General features: G+C 38.0%; 2 protein-coding genes across 9 annotated transcripts in view; one reads left to right on the top strand and one right to left on the bottom strand.

Annotated features, from left to right (window-relative positions):
* CTNNA3 (catenin alpha 3) overlaps positions 1-17,618 on the bottom strand; it is a 1,858,220-nt gene that overhangs the window by 1,264,257 nt on the left and 576,345 nt on the right. The window lies entirely within an intron of this gene.
* Positions 10,848-11,766, top strand: LOC126963372 (60S ribosomal protein L6-like). Its single transcript, XM_050805657.1, has one exon. It carries the CDS (start codon positions 11,045-11,047, stop codon positions 11,726-11,728), a length of 684 nt encoding a protein of 227 aa, XP_050661614.1. The 5' UTR covers positions 10,848-11,044; the 3' UTR covers positions 11,729-11,766.

Below are 17,618 nucleotides of genomic sequence, written 5' to 3'. Positions count from 1 at the left end.
GTGGTGCTGAGAAGAATGTATATTCTGTTGATTTGGGGTGGAGAGTTCTATAGATGTCTATTAGGTCTGCTTGCTGCAGAGATGAGTTCAATTCCTGGATATCCTTGTTAACTTTCTGTCTCGTTGATCTGTCTAATGTTGACAGTGGAGTGTTGAAGTCTCCCATTATTATTGTATGGGAGTCTAAGTCTCTTTGTAAGTCTCTAAGGACTTGCTTTATGAATCTGGGTGCTCCTGTATTGGGTGCTTATATATTTAGGATAGTTAGCTCTTCCTGTTGAATTGATCCTTTTACCATTATGTAATGGCCTTCTTTGTCTCTTTTGATCTTTGATGGTTTAAAGTCTGTTTTATCAGAGACTAGGATTGCAACCCCTGCTTTGTTTTGTTCTCCATTTGCTTGGTAAATCTTCCTCCATCCCTTTATTTTGAGCCTATGTATGTCTCTGCATGTGAGATGGGTCTCCTGAATACAGCAGACTGATGGGTCTTGACTCTTTATCCAGATTGCCAGTCTGTGTCTTTTAATTGGAGCATTTAGTCCATTTACACTTAAGGTTAATATTGTTGTGTGTGAACTTGATCCGGCCATTATGATATTAACTGGTTATTGTGCTCGTTAGTTGATGCAGTTTCTTCCTAGCCTAAATGGTCTTAACATTTTGGCATGTTTTTGCAATGGCTGGTACCAGTTGTTCCTTTCCATGTTTAGTGCTTCCCTCAGGGTCTCTTGTAAGGCAGGCCTGGTGGTGACAAAATCTCTAAGCATTTGCTTATCTGTAAAGGATTTTATTTCTCCTTCACTTATGAAACTTAGTTTGGCTGGATATGAAATTCTGGGTTTAAAATTCTTTTCTTTAAGAATGTTGAATATTGGCCCCCACTCTCTTCTGGCTTGTAGAGTTTCTGCCGAGAGATCTGCTATTAGTCTGATGGGCTTCCCTTTGTGGGTAACCCGACCTTTCTCTCTGGCTGCCCTTAACATTTTTTCCTTCATTTCAACTTTGGTGAATCTGGCAATTATGTGTCTTGGAGTTGCTCTTCTCGAGGAGTATCTTTGTGGCATTCTCTGTATTTCCTGGATTTGAATGTTGGCCTGCCTTACTAGGTTGGGGAAGTTCTCCTGGATGATATCCTGAAGAGTGTTTTCCAACTTGGTTCCATTTTCCCCCTCACTTTCAGGCACCCCAATCAGACATAGATTTGGTCTTTTTACATAATCCCATACTTCTTGCAGGCTTTGTTCATTTCTTTTTCTTCTTTTTTCTTTTGGTTTCTCTTCTCGCTTCATTTCATTCATTTGATCCTCAATCACTGATACTCTTTCTTCCAGTTGATCGAGTCGGTTACTGAAGCTTGTGCATTTGTCACGTATTTCTCGTGTCATGGTTTCCATCTCTTTCATTTCGTTTATGACCTTCTCTGTATTAATTACTCTAGCCATCAATTCTTCCACTTTTTTTTTCAAGATTTTTAGTTTCTTTGCGCTGGGTAATTCATTCCTCCTTTAGCTCTGAGAAGTTTGATGGACTGAAGCCTTCTTCTCTCATCTCGTCAAAGTCATTCTCCGTCAAGCTTTGATCCGTTGCTGGCGATGAGCTGCGCTCCTTTGCTGGGGGAGATGCGCTCTTATTTTTTGAATTTCCAGCTTTTCTGCCCTGCTTTTTCCCCATCTTTGTGGTTTTATCTGCCTCTGGTCTTTGATGATGATGGTGACGTACTGATGGGGTTTTGGTGTAGGTGTCCTTCCTGTTTAATAGTTTTCCTTCTAACAGTCAGGACCCTCAGCTGTAGGTCTGTTGGAGATTGCTTGAGGTCCACTCCAGACCCTGTTTGCCTGGGTGTCAGCAGCAGAGGCTGCAGGAGATAGAATATTGCTGAACAGCGAGTGTCCCTGTCTGATTCTTGCTTTGGAGGCTTCCTCTCAGGGGTGTACTCCACCCTGTGAGGTGTGGGGTGTCAGACTGCCCCTAGTGGGGGATGTCTCCCAGTTAGACTACTCAGGGGTCAGGGACCCACTTGAGCAGGCAGTCTGTCTGTTCTCAGATCTCAACCTCCGTGTTGGGAGATCCACTGCTCTCTTCAAAGCTGTCAGACAGAGTCGTTTGCGTCTGCAGAGGTTTCTGCTGCTTTTGTTGTTGTTTACTGTGCCCTGTCCCCAGAAGTGGAGTCTACAGAGACAGGCAGGTTTCCTTGAGATGCTGTGAGCTCCACCCAGTTCGAGCTTCCCAGTGGCTTTGTTTACCTACTTAAGCCTCAGCAATGGCGGGCGCCCCTCCCCCAGCCTCCCTGCTGCCTTGCAGCGAGATCGCAGACTGCTGTGCTAGCAATGAGGGAGGCTCTGTGGGTGTGGGACCTTCCTGGCCAGGTGTGGGACATAATCTCTTGGTGTGCCTGTTTGCTTAAAGCGCAGTATTGGGGTGGGAGTTACCCGATTTTCCAGGTATTGTGTGTCTCAGTTCTCCTGGCTAGGAAAAAGGATTCCCTTCCCCCTTGCACTTCCCAGGTGAGGCGATGCCTCGCCCTGCTTCAGCTCTCGCTGGTGGGGCTGCAGCAGCTGACCAGCACTGATTGTCCGGCACTCCCTAGTGAGATTAACCCAGTACCTCAGTTGAAAATGCAGAAATCACCGGTCTTCTGTGTCGCTCGCGCTGGGAGTTGGAGACTGGAGCTGTTCCTATTCGGCCATCTTGCTCCGCCCCCCATGTTTACACAATATTTTCATGTATCTCATCCTGATAGCACCATGAGGAAGGGGGCAGCAAGGTATTAATAACCACACATTTCAGCTGATGATGAGTGAGGCTGAAGGCTGTCTTACCCAAGGTCATAGAGCAAATAAATAGTGACGTTCAGGTAAGTATCCAGGTCTTTCAATACCAGATATAATATTATTTTCATTATGTCTCACTTTCAATCATAAACTTTAGTTAACTGTAACACTAACATATCAAAATAAATTCTGAATTTTAATTATTTAATTTAAAACATAAAACTGCTTCTTCCTGTTGATCTATTATAACTTCCAGCTATTTCCAGCTATTAGAACTTGACATGGTATTTTTAAGGTTTCCATTAGACATATCTTTAGGTAATAGGAGTCAAGATAATCTAAAGCCTGGTAAGAAAAGATGGAAGGTATATGCTGCTCTAAGGGTCTTTTATTAAAATACTCCACGAGAGGAAGTCTTTCCAAGATTAGGCATAATGTGAAAATTGAAGAAAAAGATAGTGTAGAATAAAAGCTCTCGGAAGAACCCTTAACATGAAATGCAATCAGATAATGATATTCAGAGTGTGAAAGTCTGAGTGTGAATCTACACACAAACACACTGAAGATATAAGATCTTCCTAGTGTACAATCTTATGTATAAGATTATAGATGTGTATATGTATTTTATATAGATAGAGGTGTGTATGTATGTAAATAAGTAAGTATATGTATGTGTTTGTATACAAAATCTTACACTGATCCTTGTGTTACATTACATTCTGATAAATATTTGGGTATTGAAAGTAGCCAGGATACAATTTTAAAAGTCACAACTGTAGAGTCAAGCTAGGAAGAGAAAATTATTATAGAAAAAGAAATAATTTTAAAACAATTTTTTTTAAAAAATGGTACTATGTAATGTTCTCTTACTATAAAATGTGAGGGGACTCCAAAAAGTTCACGTAAAAAATGGAGTTAAAATATAAAAATAAAAAATATAAATTTTATTTTTCAACATAAGCTCCATCGAGTTCAAGAAATTTATGCAAGTGATGATACCAGCTATTTAGTCCATCTCTAAAGAATTGAAGCTTCTGGGAATTTATCTATGTCATTGCAGTCTTTTTTACATTATTAACTGAAGAAAAATAGATGCCCTTTACAATTTTTTTAAGATTAGGAAACAAAAAGGAGTTAGAAAGAGCCAAATCGGGACTGTAACATGGATGCCTAATAATTTCCCATGCAAACTCTTGCAAAATTGCCCTTGTTTAATGAGAGGAATAAGCACGAGTATTATTGTGGTGGAGAGGGACTCTCTGGTGAAGCTTTCATGGGCATTTTTCTGCTAACGCTTTGGCCAACTCTCTTAAAACACTCTTATGGTAGTTATCATTCTTTGGCCTCCCAGCAAATTAACAGACAAAATGTCTTGAGGATCCCAAACACTATTGCCATGACCTTTGCTCTTGACTGGTCCAATTTTGCTTTGACAGGATTACTTCCACCTCTTGGCAGCTATTGTTTGACTGTGCTGTGCCTTAGGAATCGTACTGGTAAAGCCATGTTCTACCTCCTTTTACATTTCGTTGGAGAAATGCTTCAGGATCTTGATATCAATTGCTTAAAAAATTTCTGCTGAAAGCTCTGCTCTTATCTGCAGCTTCTCTGGGAGCAGCATTTTTGAAACTCATCAAGTAGAAAGTTGGCTCAACTTTAATATTTTAGTCATAACTGCATAAGCTGAAGTGATTGAGATGTCTATGCTGTTGGCTATTGTTTGTGCTGTTAATAGTCCTTTTCAATTAAGACATGAACAAGATTAATTTTTTCCTCACAAATTGATGTGGATGGTCTGCCACCTTGAGCTTCATCTTTGACATCATCTCATCCCTTATTAAAATGAGTTATCCACTTGTATACTGCTGATTTCTTTGAGGCACTGTCCTTATAAACTTTTTATAAAGCATCACTGATTTCACCATTCTTTCGCCCGATCTTCACCATATATTTAATGTTTGTTCTTGCTTCATTTTTATCAGAATTCACATTGCTGATAGAGGTTCTTCAAACTGGTGTTTTATCTTTCTTAGTGCCTCAAACTAAATCCCATTCAGACATGTTAAAACAAGTTCGTATGAGTTTATTTTGGTGGAAAAAAATGTTGAAATTCATGCATAGTTTTTTTTAAATACACGTGCTTCATGAACTTTTTGAAGGCCCCTTATAAAATGTAAAATATAAACTAGAATATAGATCTGATATAAAATTGTTTAAATATCTTAAAAGCATGTAGGAGAATTCTTACTTTCCTGACTCTTTTCTTCCTATTTTTCTTTCTTTCTTTCTTTCTTTTTTTTTTTTTCCAGACAAAGTCTCGCTCTGTCGCCAGGTTTGAGTGCAGTGGCGCGATCTTGGCTCACTGCAACCTCTGTCTCCCAAGTTCAAGCGATTCTCCCTGCCTCAGCCTCCCAAGTAGCTGGGACTACAGGCAAGTGTCACCACGTCCAGCTAATTTTTGTATTTTTAGTAGAGACAGTGTTTCACCATGTTTGCCAGGATGGTTGCAATCTCTTGACCATGTGATCCACCTGCCTCAGCCTCCCGAAGCACTGGGATTACAGGCGTGAGCCACCACACCCGGCCTTTTCTTCCTGTTTTTCAATTCCTCTATTGAGTCTCTCCATTTTTCCATCTTACATGGAAAAAAAAATTTAAAAAACAACATGAAAGGAAATTAACTGTATAAAAAGCAAATTTAACATTTTCTTTACCTAGTAGATGTTATTTTTGATGAAACCGTAATCCCTACCATGGGCTTGGCCATCAGTTAAGGCTTCATTCATCTAAGTCTTCCCCTTTATTCCATTTGCCACTTTTACCACATCTTTCTTTGGCTCACTCATTTAGTACAGACTTTCCACTCCAATGTTTCATAACAAAAATTAAACTATTTAGGCCGGGCATGGTGGCTCACGCCTGTAATCCCAGCATTTTGGGAGGTTGAGGCGGGCAGATCACGAGGTCAGGAGTGCAAGACCAGCTTGGCCAACATGGTGAAACCCCGTCTCTAGTAAAAATACAAAAATTAGCTGTGAATGGTGGCGCGTTTCTGTAATCCCAGCTACTCGGGAGGCTGAGGCAGGAGAATTGCTTGAACCAGGACCCAGGAGGCAGAAGTTGCAGTAAGCTGAGATCACGCCAGTGCACTCCAGCCTAGGCTACAGAGCAAGACACCATCTCAAAAAAAAAAAAAAAAAAAAAAAAATTAAACCATTTAAAACCTTTTTGGAAATGTACCTCCAGGGTGGCATCATTAAGAAAAGACTATGCAAGCAATATAATTACTCTTTAATTGCTCTAATGCAATTAGAAGATGTGATAGAAGCAGTCAATATGTCTCCAGCATTGTGACGATAGGAAAAGCTAATTACATTTCAAATCTGTTTGTTGTAAGTACTGGAAGAAAAAACTGCTGTGATTTTACGTGTTCTGGCTATGATTTCATGTTAGCAAATGGCCTGTATTGTAGAATTAAGTTCACTCTAGTTTCTGCTCTACAGGGTCATTCCTCAAACTATCTCAGCATTTGGAATTTTACATGCTTGACCTTTAAGATTTCTGATTCTTGGCCGGGCGCGGTGGCTCAAGCCTGTAATCCCAGCACTTTGGGAGGCCGAGGCGGGCGGATCACAAGGTCAGAAGATCAAGACCACAGTGAAACCCCGTCTCTACTAAAAATACAAAAAAATTAGCCGGGCGCGGTGGCGGGCGCCTGTAGTCCCAGCTACTCAGGAGGCTGAGGCAGGAGAATGGCGGGAACCCGGGAGGCGGAGCTTGCAGTGAGCCGAGATCGCGCCACTGCACTCCAGCCTGGGCAACAGCGTGAGACTCCGTCTCAAAAAAAAAAAAAAAAAAAAAAAAAGATTTCTGATTCTTCAAACTCATCTGAACTCAAATCATTGTCTGTTCTGACATCTGATACCTATAGGCAGGGCTCTTGATTGTGCCTAAAACAATTGTCCTACTATTCCATCTTATTAAGGTTTCACTGACTTTGTCACCGAATCAATAAAAAGGCAAGAATTTTTTAAAGTAAATTGAATGTCCTGTCAAATGGCACTGGATTTGTTTAAGACCAACTGAAATAAATTTTGACCTCTTCTGATGCACCATAGCTATGTTAAAACAGTATTTCAGTGTGTTTCATGGCATTAATCCCATGAAAGACAATCAATAGGATGTTGTTTTTTTCAGGATGCCACTCCATTGAAATAGAAAATATTTTTCCTTTTTTAAAGTTCCACTCAAAGTTCCTTAATACTTTGATTGCTGACAGAACATTATTTTAATGTAATTAAGAGTCCCAACTCCATATTCTTCTGTTAGATTATTTTGTTTAAAAGAGTAAGTATAGCTAGAAATTTAGAACCCAGGTCTTAGAAGCAGATAGCCTGTGTTTGAATCCTGGCCCATAGCTATAAACAAATATATCTGTACTGATATCACCCTCTATATTTTTATCTCTTTCTGGATATCTTATAATTTATTTGATTAATAAATTTCATTCCTTATTTTTCTTCCTACCACTTCTTTTCAAAATTAAAGACTTTAAGTAACTTGCCCAGGATCACTTAGCTAATAAGTAGCGGAGGGAAGAGTCTGTCCAAATCTGTCTACTTCCAGTTCCATGCTGTAAGTACCATGCAATGCTGCTTTTGTTGTCTTATTTAATCATTACTAACCATTTTGTGGTGTATTATCATCATTAATTTATACATGTGAAAATCGAGAGTGAGCAAGATTAAGTAAGTTGTCTAATAATCCCCTTAAAAGAGAAGATGTAGGATTCAAATCCAATTTTATATAACTACCAAATCCTGAAACTTTCTACTACTCTGGGGAAACTGAGATGAAACCACCTGGCAAACTTCTTCATTCACCTGAATCTCATCATGTTTTTCCACTCATTTCTTCTCCTCCTTGTCTTCAAGGAAGACATAGTCTTTTTCTCTCATTCATTTCCTTTCTCTCTCTTTCTCTCTCTCTTTCTCTTTCTCTCTCTCTTATCTCCCCTTTGTTTCTTTCTTTTTTGAAAAAAATTTGAGGAATGTCTCACTCTATCACCCAGGCTGGAGTGCAGTTGTGCAATCATGGCTCACTGCAGCCTTGACCTGCCTAGTTCAGGTGACCTTCCCAACTCAGCCTCCAGAGTAACTGGAATCACAGGTGTGTGCTACCCCACTCAGCTAGTTTTTTGTACTTTTTGTAAAGATGGGGTTTCACCATGTTGCTCAGGCTGGTCTCAAACTCCTTAGTTCAGGCAATGCACCTGCCTTGACCTCCCAAGGTACTGGAATTACAGGTGTAAGCCACTGTGCCCAGCCTTCCCCTTTATTTTCAAGGCTATCTTCTCCTCATCGCAAATCCCAAGTACTCTTCAATTATTCCTTCCTTACATGTTGAGTCTCTTAAAGAGCCTACTGTGTGCCAGGTACTGTGCTAGGAATTGGTAATAGAATGGTGAGGATCCCTGCCCTCCTCACAGGGCTCACATCTCAGAACTGACAACTATTAACCAAAAAAAAAAATCACAAAAATACATAACCACAATGTGGATGTGTTGTATAAATAAAAAGAGTAGTTAGTTAAGTACAGATTGACCAGGCGTAAGTCTGGACAATTAAATGCAGAATCAAAATGATTAAAGGCAAAGCAGGGCTAGGCACAGTGACTCACGCCTGTAATCCCAGCACTTTGGGGGCAGAGGTGGGCCAATTGCTCGAGCCCAGGAGTTCAACATCAGCCTGGGCAACACAGTGAAACCTGTCTCTACAAAAAATATAAAAATTAGCTGGGCAAGGTGGCACATCCCTGTATTCCCAGCTTCTCAGGAGGCTGAGGTGGGAGGATCATTTGAGCCTGGCAAACCAGTCATTCGTAGAATTCTCAGGGAGGGATTTAGATCCACAGAACTTGGAATTGAAAGTTATAGGTAATCTTGTTGGCAAAGATATAGAGAAAAGGGGAATCCTTATACACTGCTGGTAGAAATATAAACTGATACAGCTATCATGAAAAACAGCTGGAGGTTCCTTTAAAAATTGAAAATAGAACTAATCAGCAATCCCACTACTGTGTATATATCCAAAGGAAATGAAATCAGTATGTCAAAGAGATATCTGTACTCTCATGTTAACTGCAGCATTATTCACAATAGCCAACATATGGAATCACCCTGAGTGTCTACCAATGGCCAAATGAATAAAGAAAATGTAGTATATATGCAATGGAATACTATTCAACCTTTACAAAGAAAAAAATCTGCAGGGTGCCATGAGTCACGCCTATAATTGCAGCACTTTGGGAGGCTGAGGTGGGTGGCTGGTTTGAGTCCAGGAGTTCGAGACCAGCCTGGGCAACATGGCAAAACCTCATCTCTACAAAATATACAAAAATTAGCCAGGCATGGTGGCCTATAATTGCAGCACTTTGGGAGGCTGAGGTGGATGGCTGGTTTGAGTCCAGGAGTTCGAGACCAGCCTGGGCAACATGGCAAAACCTCATCTCTACAAAATATACAAAAATTAGCCAGGCATGGTGGCGCATGCCTGTAGTTCCAGCTACTAGGGAGGCTGAGGTGGGATAATTGTTTGAGCCCAAGAAGTCGAGGTTGCGGTGAGCTGTGAGCATGCCACTACACGCTAGCCTGGGTTACAGAGTGAGACCCTGTCAAAAAAAAAAAAACAGAAAATTCTGTCATTTACATCGACCTGGATAAGCCTAGAAGACATTATGTTATGTGAAATAAGCCATGCACAGAAATACAAATACCACGTGATCTCACCTATATGTAAAATCTAAAAGAACCTAACTCAGACACAGAGTGGATTGGTGGTTACCAGGGGTTGGGGGCAGGTACAGGATTCAGGAGATGCTGGTCAAAAGATTCAAAATTTTACTTTGACAGGAGGAATAAATTCAGGAAATCTATTGTATAACTTGGTAACTATAGTTAATAATAATGTACTATATACTTGAAAATTGCTAAGAGTAGATATTAAGTGTTCTCACCACAAAAAAAAAGTATGTGAGGTAGTGCATATATTAGTTTGATGTAGCCACTGAATAATGTATACGTATTTCAAAACATCACGTTATATGCCACAAATATATGTAATTTTTATTCACTAATTTTAAAATGTTTAAATGAACTGCTAAAAAACAGTTTGGATGTGATCTTATCCAGATTTTATGTTATTAAGTCTACCTAAACAGGCATCAGCATTATAATTATAGAACTAGAAGCAGAAAGACTGAAACTTGAAAACAAGCCAAATTGAAGAGAGGTACTTTACATCTGAGTAGACAAAAAAACTGCGTCAAAGGTAGAGAAGGGATCTGTGAAACCAGGAGAATATATATTTCATCCATCTGTAGGAGTTTTGAAAAATCTGACACTATGAAAGAATGATTAAAATTAAATTAAATTGGCACACATCAATATTTTAAAATACAAAAGATGTATACTACCCACAGAATGGAAGTATGAGAACCAATTCAAATAGTGATGTAGGGAATGTCTTATATTAAATCAGTTGATGGAGAAGATGTAGTTTAAATAAGCATTGCTTATCATTTTTGGTTTTGGTTGTAGCCTAAAGACTATCTTTCAGAAAAGAACTTATAACATAAGGATTATTTTAATCAATATGACTTATAGTGAAAGAAAACTCATGGCCTCTAGAAACAGAAATAATTGCTACATTTTGAGAAGATTGAGATCATAGCTCTATATGTATTTGACAGAACAATGTGGGATGAATATATATATAATAGCTTGAAAAATTACCAGAACACATGATAAAATAAAAAACAAAATGGCAGGATGATATATATAATGATATCATACATATTTTTAAAATGAGCACACAACACTTTGTATTTTCTCTGAGTGCATATGTATATGTATATGAGAGCCTAGGAAAAGGACTAAAGGAAACATACCAATACCATAGCAATTATTATTTTGGGGGGAGGATGAGACAAGAACCCAAACTGGGGTAGTAAGGTTTTAATTTTTTAATAACTAGGCTTCATTTCATATTACTTATAAAAATACAAAGTAGCTCTTTCCCATCTTGCAAGACGGCGGGTGAAAAAGTTGAGAAGCCAGATACTAAAGAGAAGAAACCCGAAGCCAAGAAGGCTGATACTGGTGGCAAGGTGAAAAAGGGTAACCTCAAGGCTAAAAAGCCCAAGAAGGGGAAGCCCCATTGCAGCCGCAACCCTGTCCTTGTCAGAGGAATTGGCAGGTATTCCCGATCTGCCATGTATTCCAGAAAGGCTATGTACAAGAGGAAGTACTCAGCCGCTAAATCCAAGGTTGAAAAGAAAAAGAAGGAGAAGGTTCTTGCAACTCTTACAAAACCAGTTGGTGGTGACAAGAACGGCGGTACCCGGGTGGTTAAACTTCACAAAATGCCTAGATACTATCCTACTGAAGATGTGCCTCGAAAGCTGTTCAGCCACGGCAAAAAACCCTTCAGTCAGCACGTGAGAAAACTGCGAGCCAGCATTACCCCCGGGACCATTCTGATCATCCTCACTGGACGCCACAGGGGCAAGAGGGTGGTCTTCCTGAAGCAGCTGGCTAGTGGCTTGTTACTTGTGACTGGACCTCTGGTCCTCAATCAAGTTCCTCTACGAAGAACACACCAGAAATTTGTCATTGCCACCTCAACCAAAATCGATATCAGCAATGTCAAAATCCCAAAACATCTTACTGATGCTTACTTCAAGAAGCAGCAGCTGCGGAAGCCCAGACACCAGGAAGGTGAGATCTTCGACACAGAAAAAGAGAAATACGAGATTACAGAGCAGCGCAAGATTGATCAGAAAGCTGTGGACTCACAAATTCTACCAAAAATCAAAGCTGTTCCTCAGCTCCAGGGCTACCTGCGATCTGTGTTTGCCCTGACGAATGGAATTTATCCTCACAAATTGGTGTTCTAAATGTCTTAAGAACCTCATTAAATAGCTAACTACAAAAATAAATAAATAAATAAAAATACAAAGTAATTAAAAATTCAAATTCTTAAATTTTAAAAATATAATTATGGATCAAACATTTACTATTCTTTTAGATTCAAGTATTAATCAACTAATTATTCTGGAATCAAATAGACAAAATGCTTTCTTTGTTTACCAGAATGAATATAATATTGTTTTATAAATTAATCAGCTGCAAGAATTTCAATCTTTTTATGTTGGGTTTACACTATTTAAACTATTACAAATATGTTTGGCTAACATATGTCTGTTAAAAAATAAAGACATCGGCTGGGCGCGGTGGCTCAAGCCTGTAATCCCAGCACTTTGGGAGGCCGAGGCGGGTGGATCACGAGGTCAGGAGATCGAGACCATCCTGGCTAACACGGTGAAACCCCGTCTCTACTAAAAATACAAAAAACTAGCTGGGCGTGGTGGCGGGCGCCTGTAGTCCCAGCTACTCGGAGGCTGAGGCAGGAGAATGGCGTGAACCCGGGAGGCGGAGCTTGCAGTGAGCCGAGATCGCGCCACTGCACTCCAGCCTGGGCGACACAGCGAGACTCCATCTCAAAAAAAATAAAAAAATAAAAAAAAAAATAAAGACATCAAGAGAGTGAAAAAGCGAGCCACAGACTGGGAGAAAATATTTGTAAAAGGCATATCTGATAAAGGATATTATCCAAAACATATGAAGGATTGTTAAAACTCAACTATAAATAAATAGCCTGATTTTTAAAAATAGACCAATGACCTGAACAGATAATTCACTTAAAAATATATACAGATAGAAAATAAGCATATGAAAATAAGCATAAGTCATAAGGGAGATGCAAAGTAAAACAGTAATGAGATACCACTACACATCTATTAGAATGGCCAAATTCCAGAACACTGACTACACCCAATGCTGGCAAGAATGTGGAGTAATACAAACTCTCATTCATTGCTGAGGGGAATGCAAAGTGATAAAACCACTTTGAAAGACACTTTGGCAGTTTCTTATAAAATCAGACATATTCTCCCACTCTCACCATTTCTACTTAATATATTCCTGGAAGTCCTAGCCAGAGCAATTAAGCAAGAAAAAGAAATAAAACACATACAAATTAGGGAAAGAAAGAAGTAAAATTTTCTCTGTTTGCAGATTATATAATATTATGCATAGAAAACTCAAAGACTCAACCAAAAACCTATTAGAACTAATAAACAAATTCAATAAAGTTGCAGGACACAAACCCAAATTATAAAGATCAGTTGCATTTCTATATGCTAACAGAAAACTATCTGGAAAAAAAATGCAATGTATATGAGCATCAAAAACATAAACCACTTAGAAACAAATTTAACCACAGATTTGAAAGATCTGTGATTACATTAAAAATTACAAGGCATTGATGAAAAAAATTGAAGACACAAACAAATGAAAAAGTACCCCGATGTTCATGGATCAAAATAATTAGTACTGTTAAATGTCTATATTACCCAAAGTGATCTACAGAGTCAAAACAATCTGTGTCAAAATTCTAACAGTATTCTTCAAAGAAATAGAAAAAACAATTCTAACATTCATACAAAACCGCAAAAGACCACAAATAGCCAAACAATCTTAAGAACAAAACTGGAGGGATCACACTTCCTGATTTCAAAGTATATTACAAAGCTATAGCAATCAAAACAGTATAATGCTAGTATAAAAACATACATAAACACCATTGGAATAGAATTAAGAGTCCAGGAATAAACACACACATATACAGTCAACTAATATTTGACAAAAGCACAATGGGGAAAGAATAGTCTCTTCAATAAATGGTGCTGGGAAAACTGAATATTTATATACAAAAATAAAATAAAATTGGACCCTTATCTACATCACTCACAAAAATTAATTTGAAATGGATAAAAGATATAACTGTAAGACCTGAAACTGTAAAACTCCTAGAAGAAAACAGTGGGTAAAAGATTCTTGACATTGGTCTCGACAATGTCTTTTTAGATGACACCAAAAGCACAAGGAACAAAAGCAAAAAGATTTAAGTGGGACTACATCAAACTAAAAATCTTCTGCAAAGCAAACAACCAACAAAATGAAAAGGCAACACACAGAAAGAATGGGAGAAAATATTTGCAGACCATGTATTCAATACGGGGTTAATATCCAAAATATAGTAGGAACTCACACCACTCAATAACAATATAATAATAATAACAATAATCCAATTAAAAGTAAGTAAAGGCCCTGAATAGACATTTCTGAAAAGAAAACATACAAAAGGCCAATAGTGCATCAAAAGATCTTCAATAGCACTGATCATCAAGGGAAATATAACTCAAAACCACAATGAGATATTACCTCAGACCTGTTAGGATGGATATTATTAAAAACACAAGAGATAATATGTATTTGAGAGGATGTGGAGAAAAGGGAACTTTTGCACACTGTTGGTGGGAATGTAAATTGATACAGTCATTATGAAAAAAAGTGGGGAGATTCCTCAAAAATTAAATATACAACTACCATAAGATCTAGCAATTCCACTTCTGAATTTATATCTGAAGGAACTAAGTAACTCAAAGAGACATCTGCACTCCCACATTCATTCCATCATTATCACAATAGCCAAAACATGGCAACTACCTAAGTGTCTGTAAATGAATGAATGAATAAAGAAATGGTCATATATATGTATATATACAACTGCTTACAATAGAATAGTATTCAGCCATAAGAAATGAAGGAAATCTTGCCATTTGTGGATGAACCTGGAGGGCATTTTTATGCTAAGTGAAATCAGCCAGACACAGAAAGACAAATACAATATGATATCACTTATATGTAAAATCAGTTTCGATTTGACATAAATCATAAAAACAGAGTGAAGCAGCAGTTGGCAAGGATGAGAGGGTGTGGGAAATGGGGAGATGTTGACGAATGGGGGCAAACTTTCAGTTATAAGATAAACAAGCTCTGGGGATCCAATGTACAACATAGATGGTAATGGATATGTTAATTAATATGATTGGAGTAATAATTACACAATGCACATGTATATAAAATCATCACATTGTATACCTTTAATATATACATTCTTTATTTGTCAATTGAATATTTAAAATTGTTTTAATTCAAATTTTAAAAACGAAACAATTATTTTAAAAACTTTTAAGTTGGGGTACCTGTGCAGGTTTGTTATACAGGTAAACTTGTGTCATGAGGGTTTGTTATACAGATTATTTTGTCACCAGGTGTTAAGCCTAGTACCCATTCATTATTTTCCTGAACCTCTCCCTCCTCCCACCCTCCGCTCCCAATTAGGCAGCAGTGTCTGTTGTTTCTCTTTATGTGTTCTCATCATTTAGCTCCCACTTACAAATGAGAGAATGCAGTATTTGGTTTTCTGTTACTGCTTCAGTTTGCCCAGGAGAATGGCCTCCAGCTCCATCCATGTTCCTGCAAAGGACATAATCTCACTCTTTCTACAACTGCATAGTATTCCATGATATATGTGTATGAGATTTTCTTTATCCAGTCTATCATTGGTGGGCATTTAGTTTGATTCCATGTCTTTGCTCTTATGAATAGTGCTGCAATGAACATATGTGTGCATGTGTCTTTATGATAGAATGATTTATATTCCTTTGGGTCAAATAGAATTTCTCTTTTTAGGTATTGAGGAATTGACACACTACTTTCCACAATGGTTGAACTAATTTAGGCTCCCACTAGCAGTATATAAGTGTTCCTTTTGCTCCACAACCTCGCCAACATCTGTTTTTTTTTTACTTTAGATAATAGCCATTCTGACTGGTGCGAGATGATATCTCATTGTAGTTTTGATCTGCATTTCTCCAAGATCAATGATGCTGAGCTTTTTTAAAACTATGTTTGTTGGCTACATGTAGGCCTTCTTCTGAAATGTGTCTGTTCATGTCCTTTGCCCACTTTTTAACAGGGTTGTTTGAAAAACAAACTGAACATACTTTACAATATAACCCAGCAATTGCTCTTCTTGGTATTTGCCCAAATTAGTCAAAAACATGTCCACACAAAAACCTTCACATGGATGTTTATAGCAGCTTATTCATAACTGCCAAAACTTGGAAGCAACCAACAGGTCCTTTAGTAGGTAAATGGATAAACTGTGGTACATCCAGACAATGGAATATTATTCAGCACTAAAAATAAATGAGATACCAAGCCACAAAAAGACATAGAGGAAACTTAAATGCATATTACTACATGAAAGAATCTCATATGAAAATGGTGCATCCTATGTAATTCCAACTATAGTATATGACACTCTAAAAAGGGAAAAACTATGGAGACAGTAAGAAGTCAGTGGTTGCCGGCAGTTAGCAAGGAGGGATGGAGGAACAGGCAGAGAACAGAGAATTTTTAAAGCAGTAAAAATACTCTACATGATAATAATGGTGGATGAATTTCATTATACATTTTTCCAAGCCCACAGAATCTAAGAACACTAAGAGTGAACTCTAATATAAACTAGAGATTGTGGGTGATAACAACGTGTCAGTTTAGGTTCATCAATTGTAACAAATGCACCACATTTGGGGGATATTGATAATGGAGAGGCCATCCATGTGTAGGAGCAGAGGATCAGAACACAATGGGGGAAATCTCTGTACATTTCTCTCAATTTTGTTGTTAATCTAAAACTGCTCTAAAAAAAAGTCTTAAAAATAAGAAAAAAATTAGTGTTACAGAAAAGTCATCTAGCCTTTCTTTAATACTAAAGGGCTGGAAGCCTTTTATTTAATACTAATATTCCCTATAAGGAATCTGTACTCCATGTAAGGTTGCTGATTTTATATCTTAGGATGGGAAGAATCAAAATGTGTCTGGAATATCTGGTGGCCAGAAACCAAAATCACTTAAAATTAGCAGGGATGACAGCAAAAGAACAAAGGAGTCTAGTCCATTTAAAGGAGCTCATACTATTTAGTTCCTGATAAATTGAGTATTATTTGGACATGTTGAGTCTGGGGAGCCATTATTTCATAATGCTACTCAAAAGGTAGATTATAAAAACATTTTTACTAATGGGATAAATATGGATACTTATCTTTAAAAAAAAAAAGAAGAAGAAAATAAAGACGTATGACCTAAAAGTATCAGGGCTTTCTTTTTCAGTGGAGCTCTGGAGTCAGAAAAACTGAACATGAATTTTGGCCCCCTACTTACATTGGGAAAGTGGTTTCAACTGCTGAAGCCTTTATTCCATCCCTGGTAGAATGAGGAAAATAAAACCTATGCCTACCATATAGGACTTTAGTTAATGTAGCTTTATAACATGTTTTAATATCTGGGATGGGAGGGCGGAATAGGGTCCACCTCAGTGGTTTCCTTGCTAATGTTATTTTCTGTATTTAAACGCACTACCATCTATACCTGATGAATAAAGCCATAGACCCATATGAAGGAAGCAGCTTTTCCTAAACAGAACACTCCAACAGACCATACAGACGTGTATCATTCCACCAATATTTATTAATCATCCAATATATTTCAGATTCTGAACAAGGCTGTGACCATGCCTTACCAGGACATGTAGAACTTACACACAATCTTAAACAAGCTGAAGCACAAAATCAATATTTTGGTTGGAAAAAGTTTTCTGTATTTTAATAACATGATGGAATAAATGCTATTCATCATTCACATACTCTATACTCTCTGATGGGATTGACCTGATTTACACTGAAAATACTCAAAATCTTACACTTATTCTCCAAAGTGAAATTGCCTATCAAACGAGATGCAGCTATGATTATAATCAAGTACCGACATTCTTCACAAAAACACATGCTATGCTTCACGTTGAGAGCAGCAGAA

The sequence above is a fragment of the Macaca thibetana genome, chromosome 9, assembly GCF_024542745.1.
Source record: "Macaca thibetana thibetana isolate TM-01 chromosome 9, ASM2454274v1, whole genome shotgun sequence".
Taxonomy (NCBI): domain Eukaryota; kingdom Metazoa; phylum Chordata; class Mammalia; order Primates; family Cercopithecidae; genus Macaca; species Macaca thibetana.
The sequence above is the reverse complement of the archived record's forward strand: the minus strand, read 5'-3'. Positions and strand labels throughout refer to the sequence as shown.

Bases quoted from the DNA above. Each gene is read 5' to 3' on its own strand.
- LOC126963372 (XM_050805657.1), top strand. From the start codon at position 11,045: ATGTATTCCAGAAAGGCTATGTACAAGAGGAAGTACTCAGCCGCTAAA.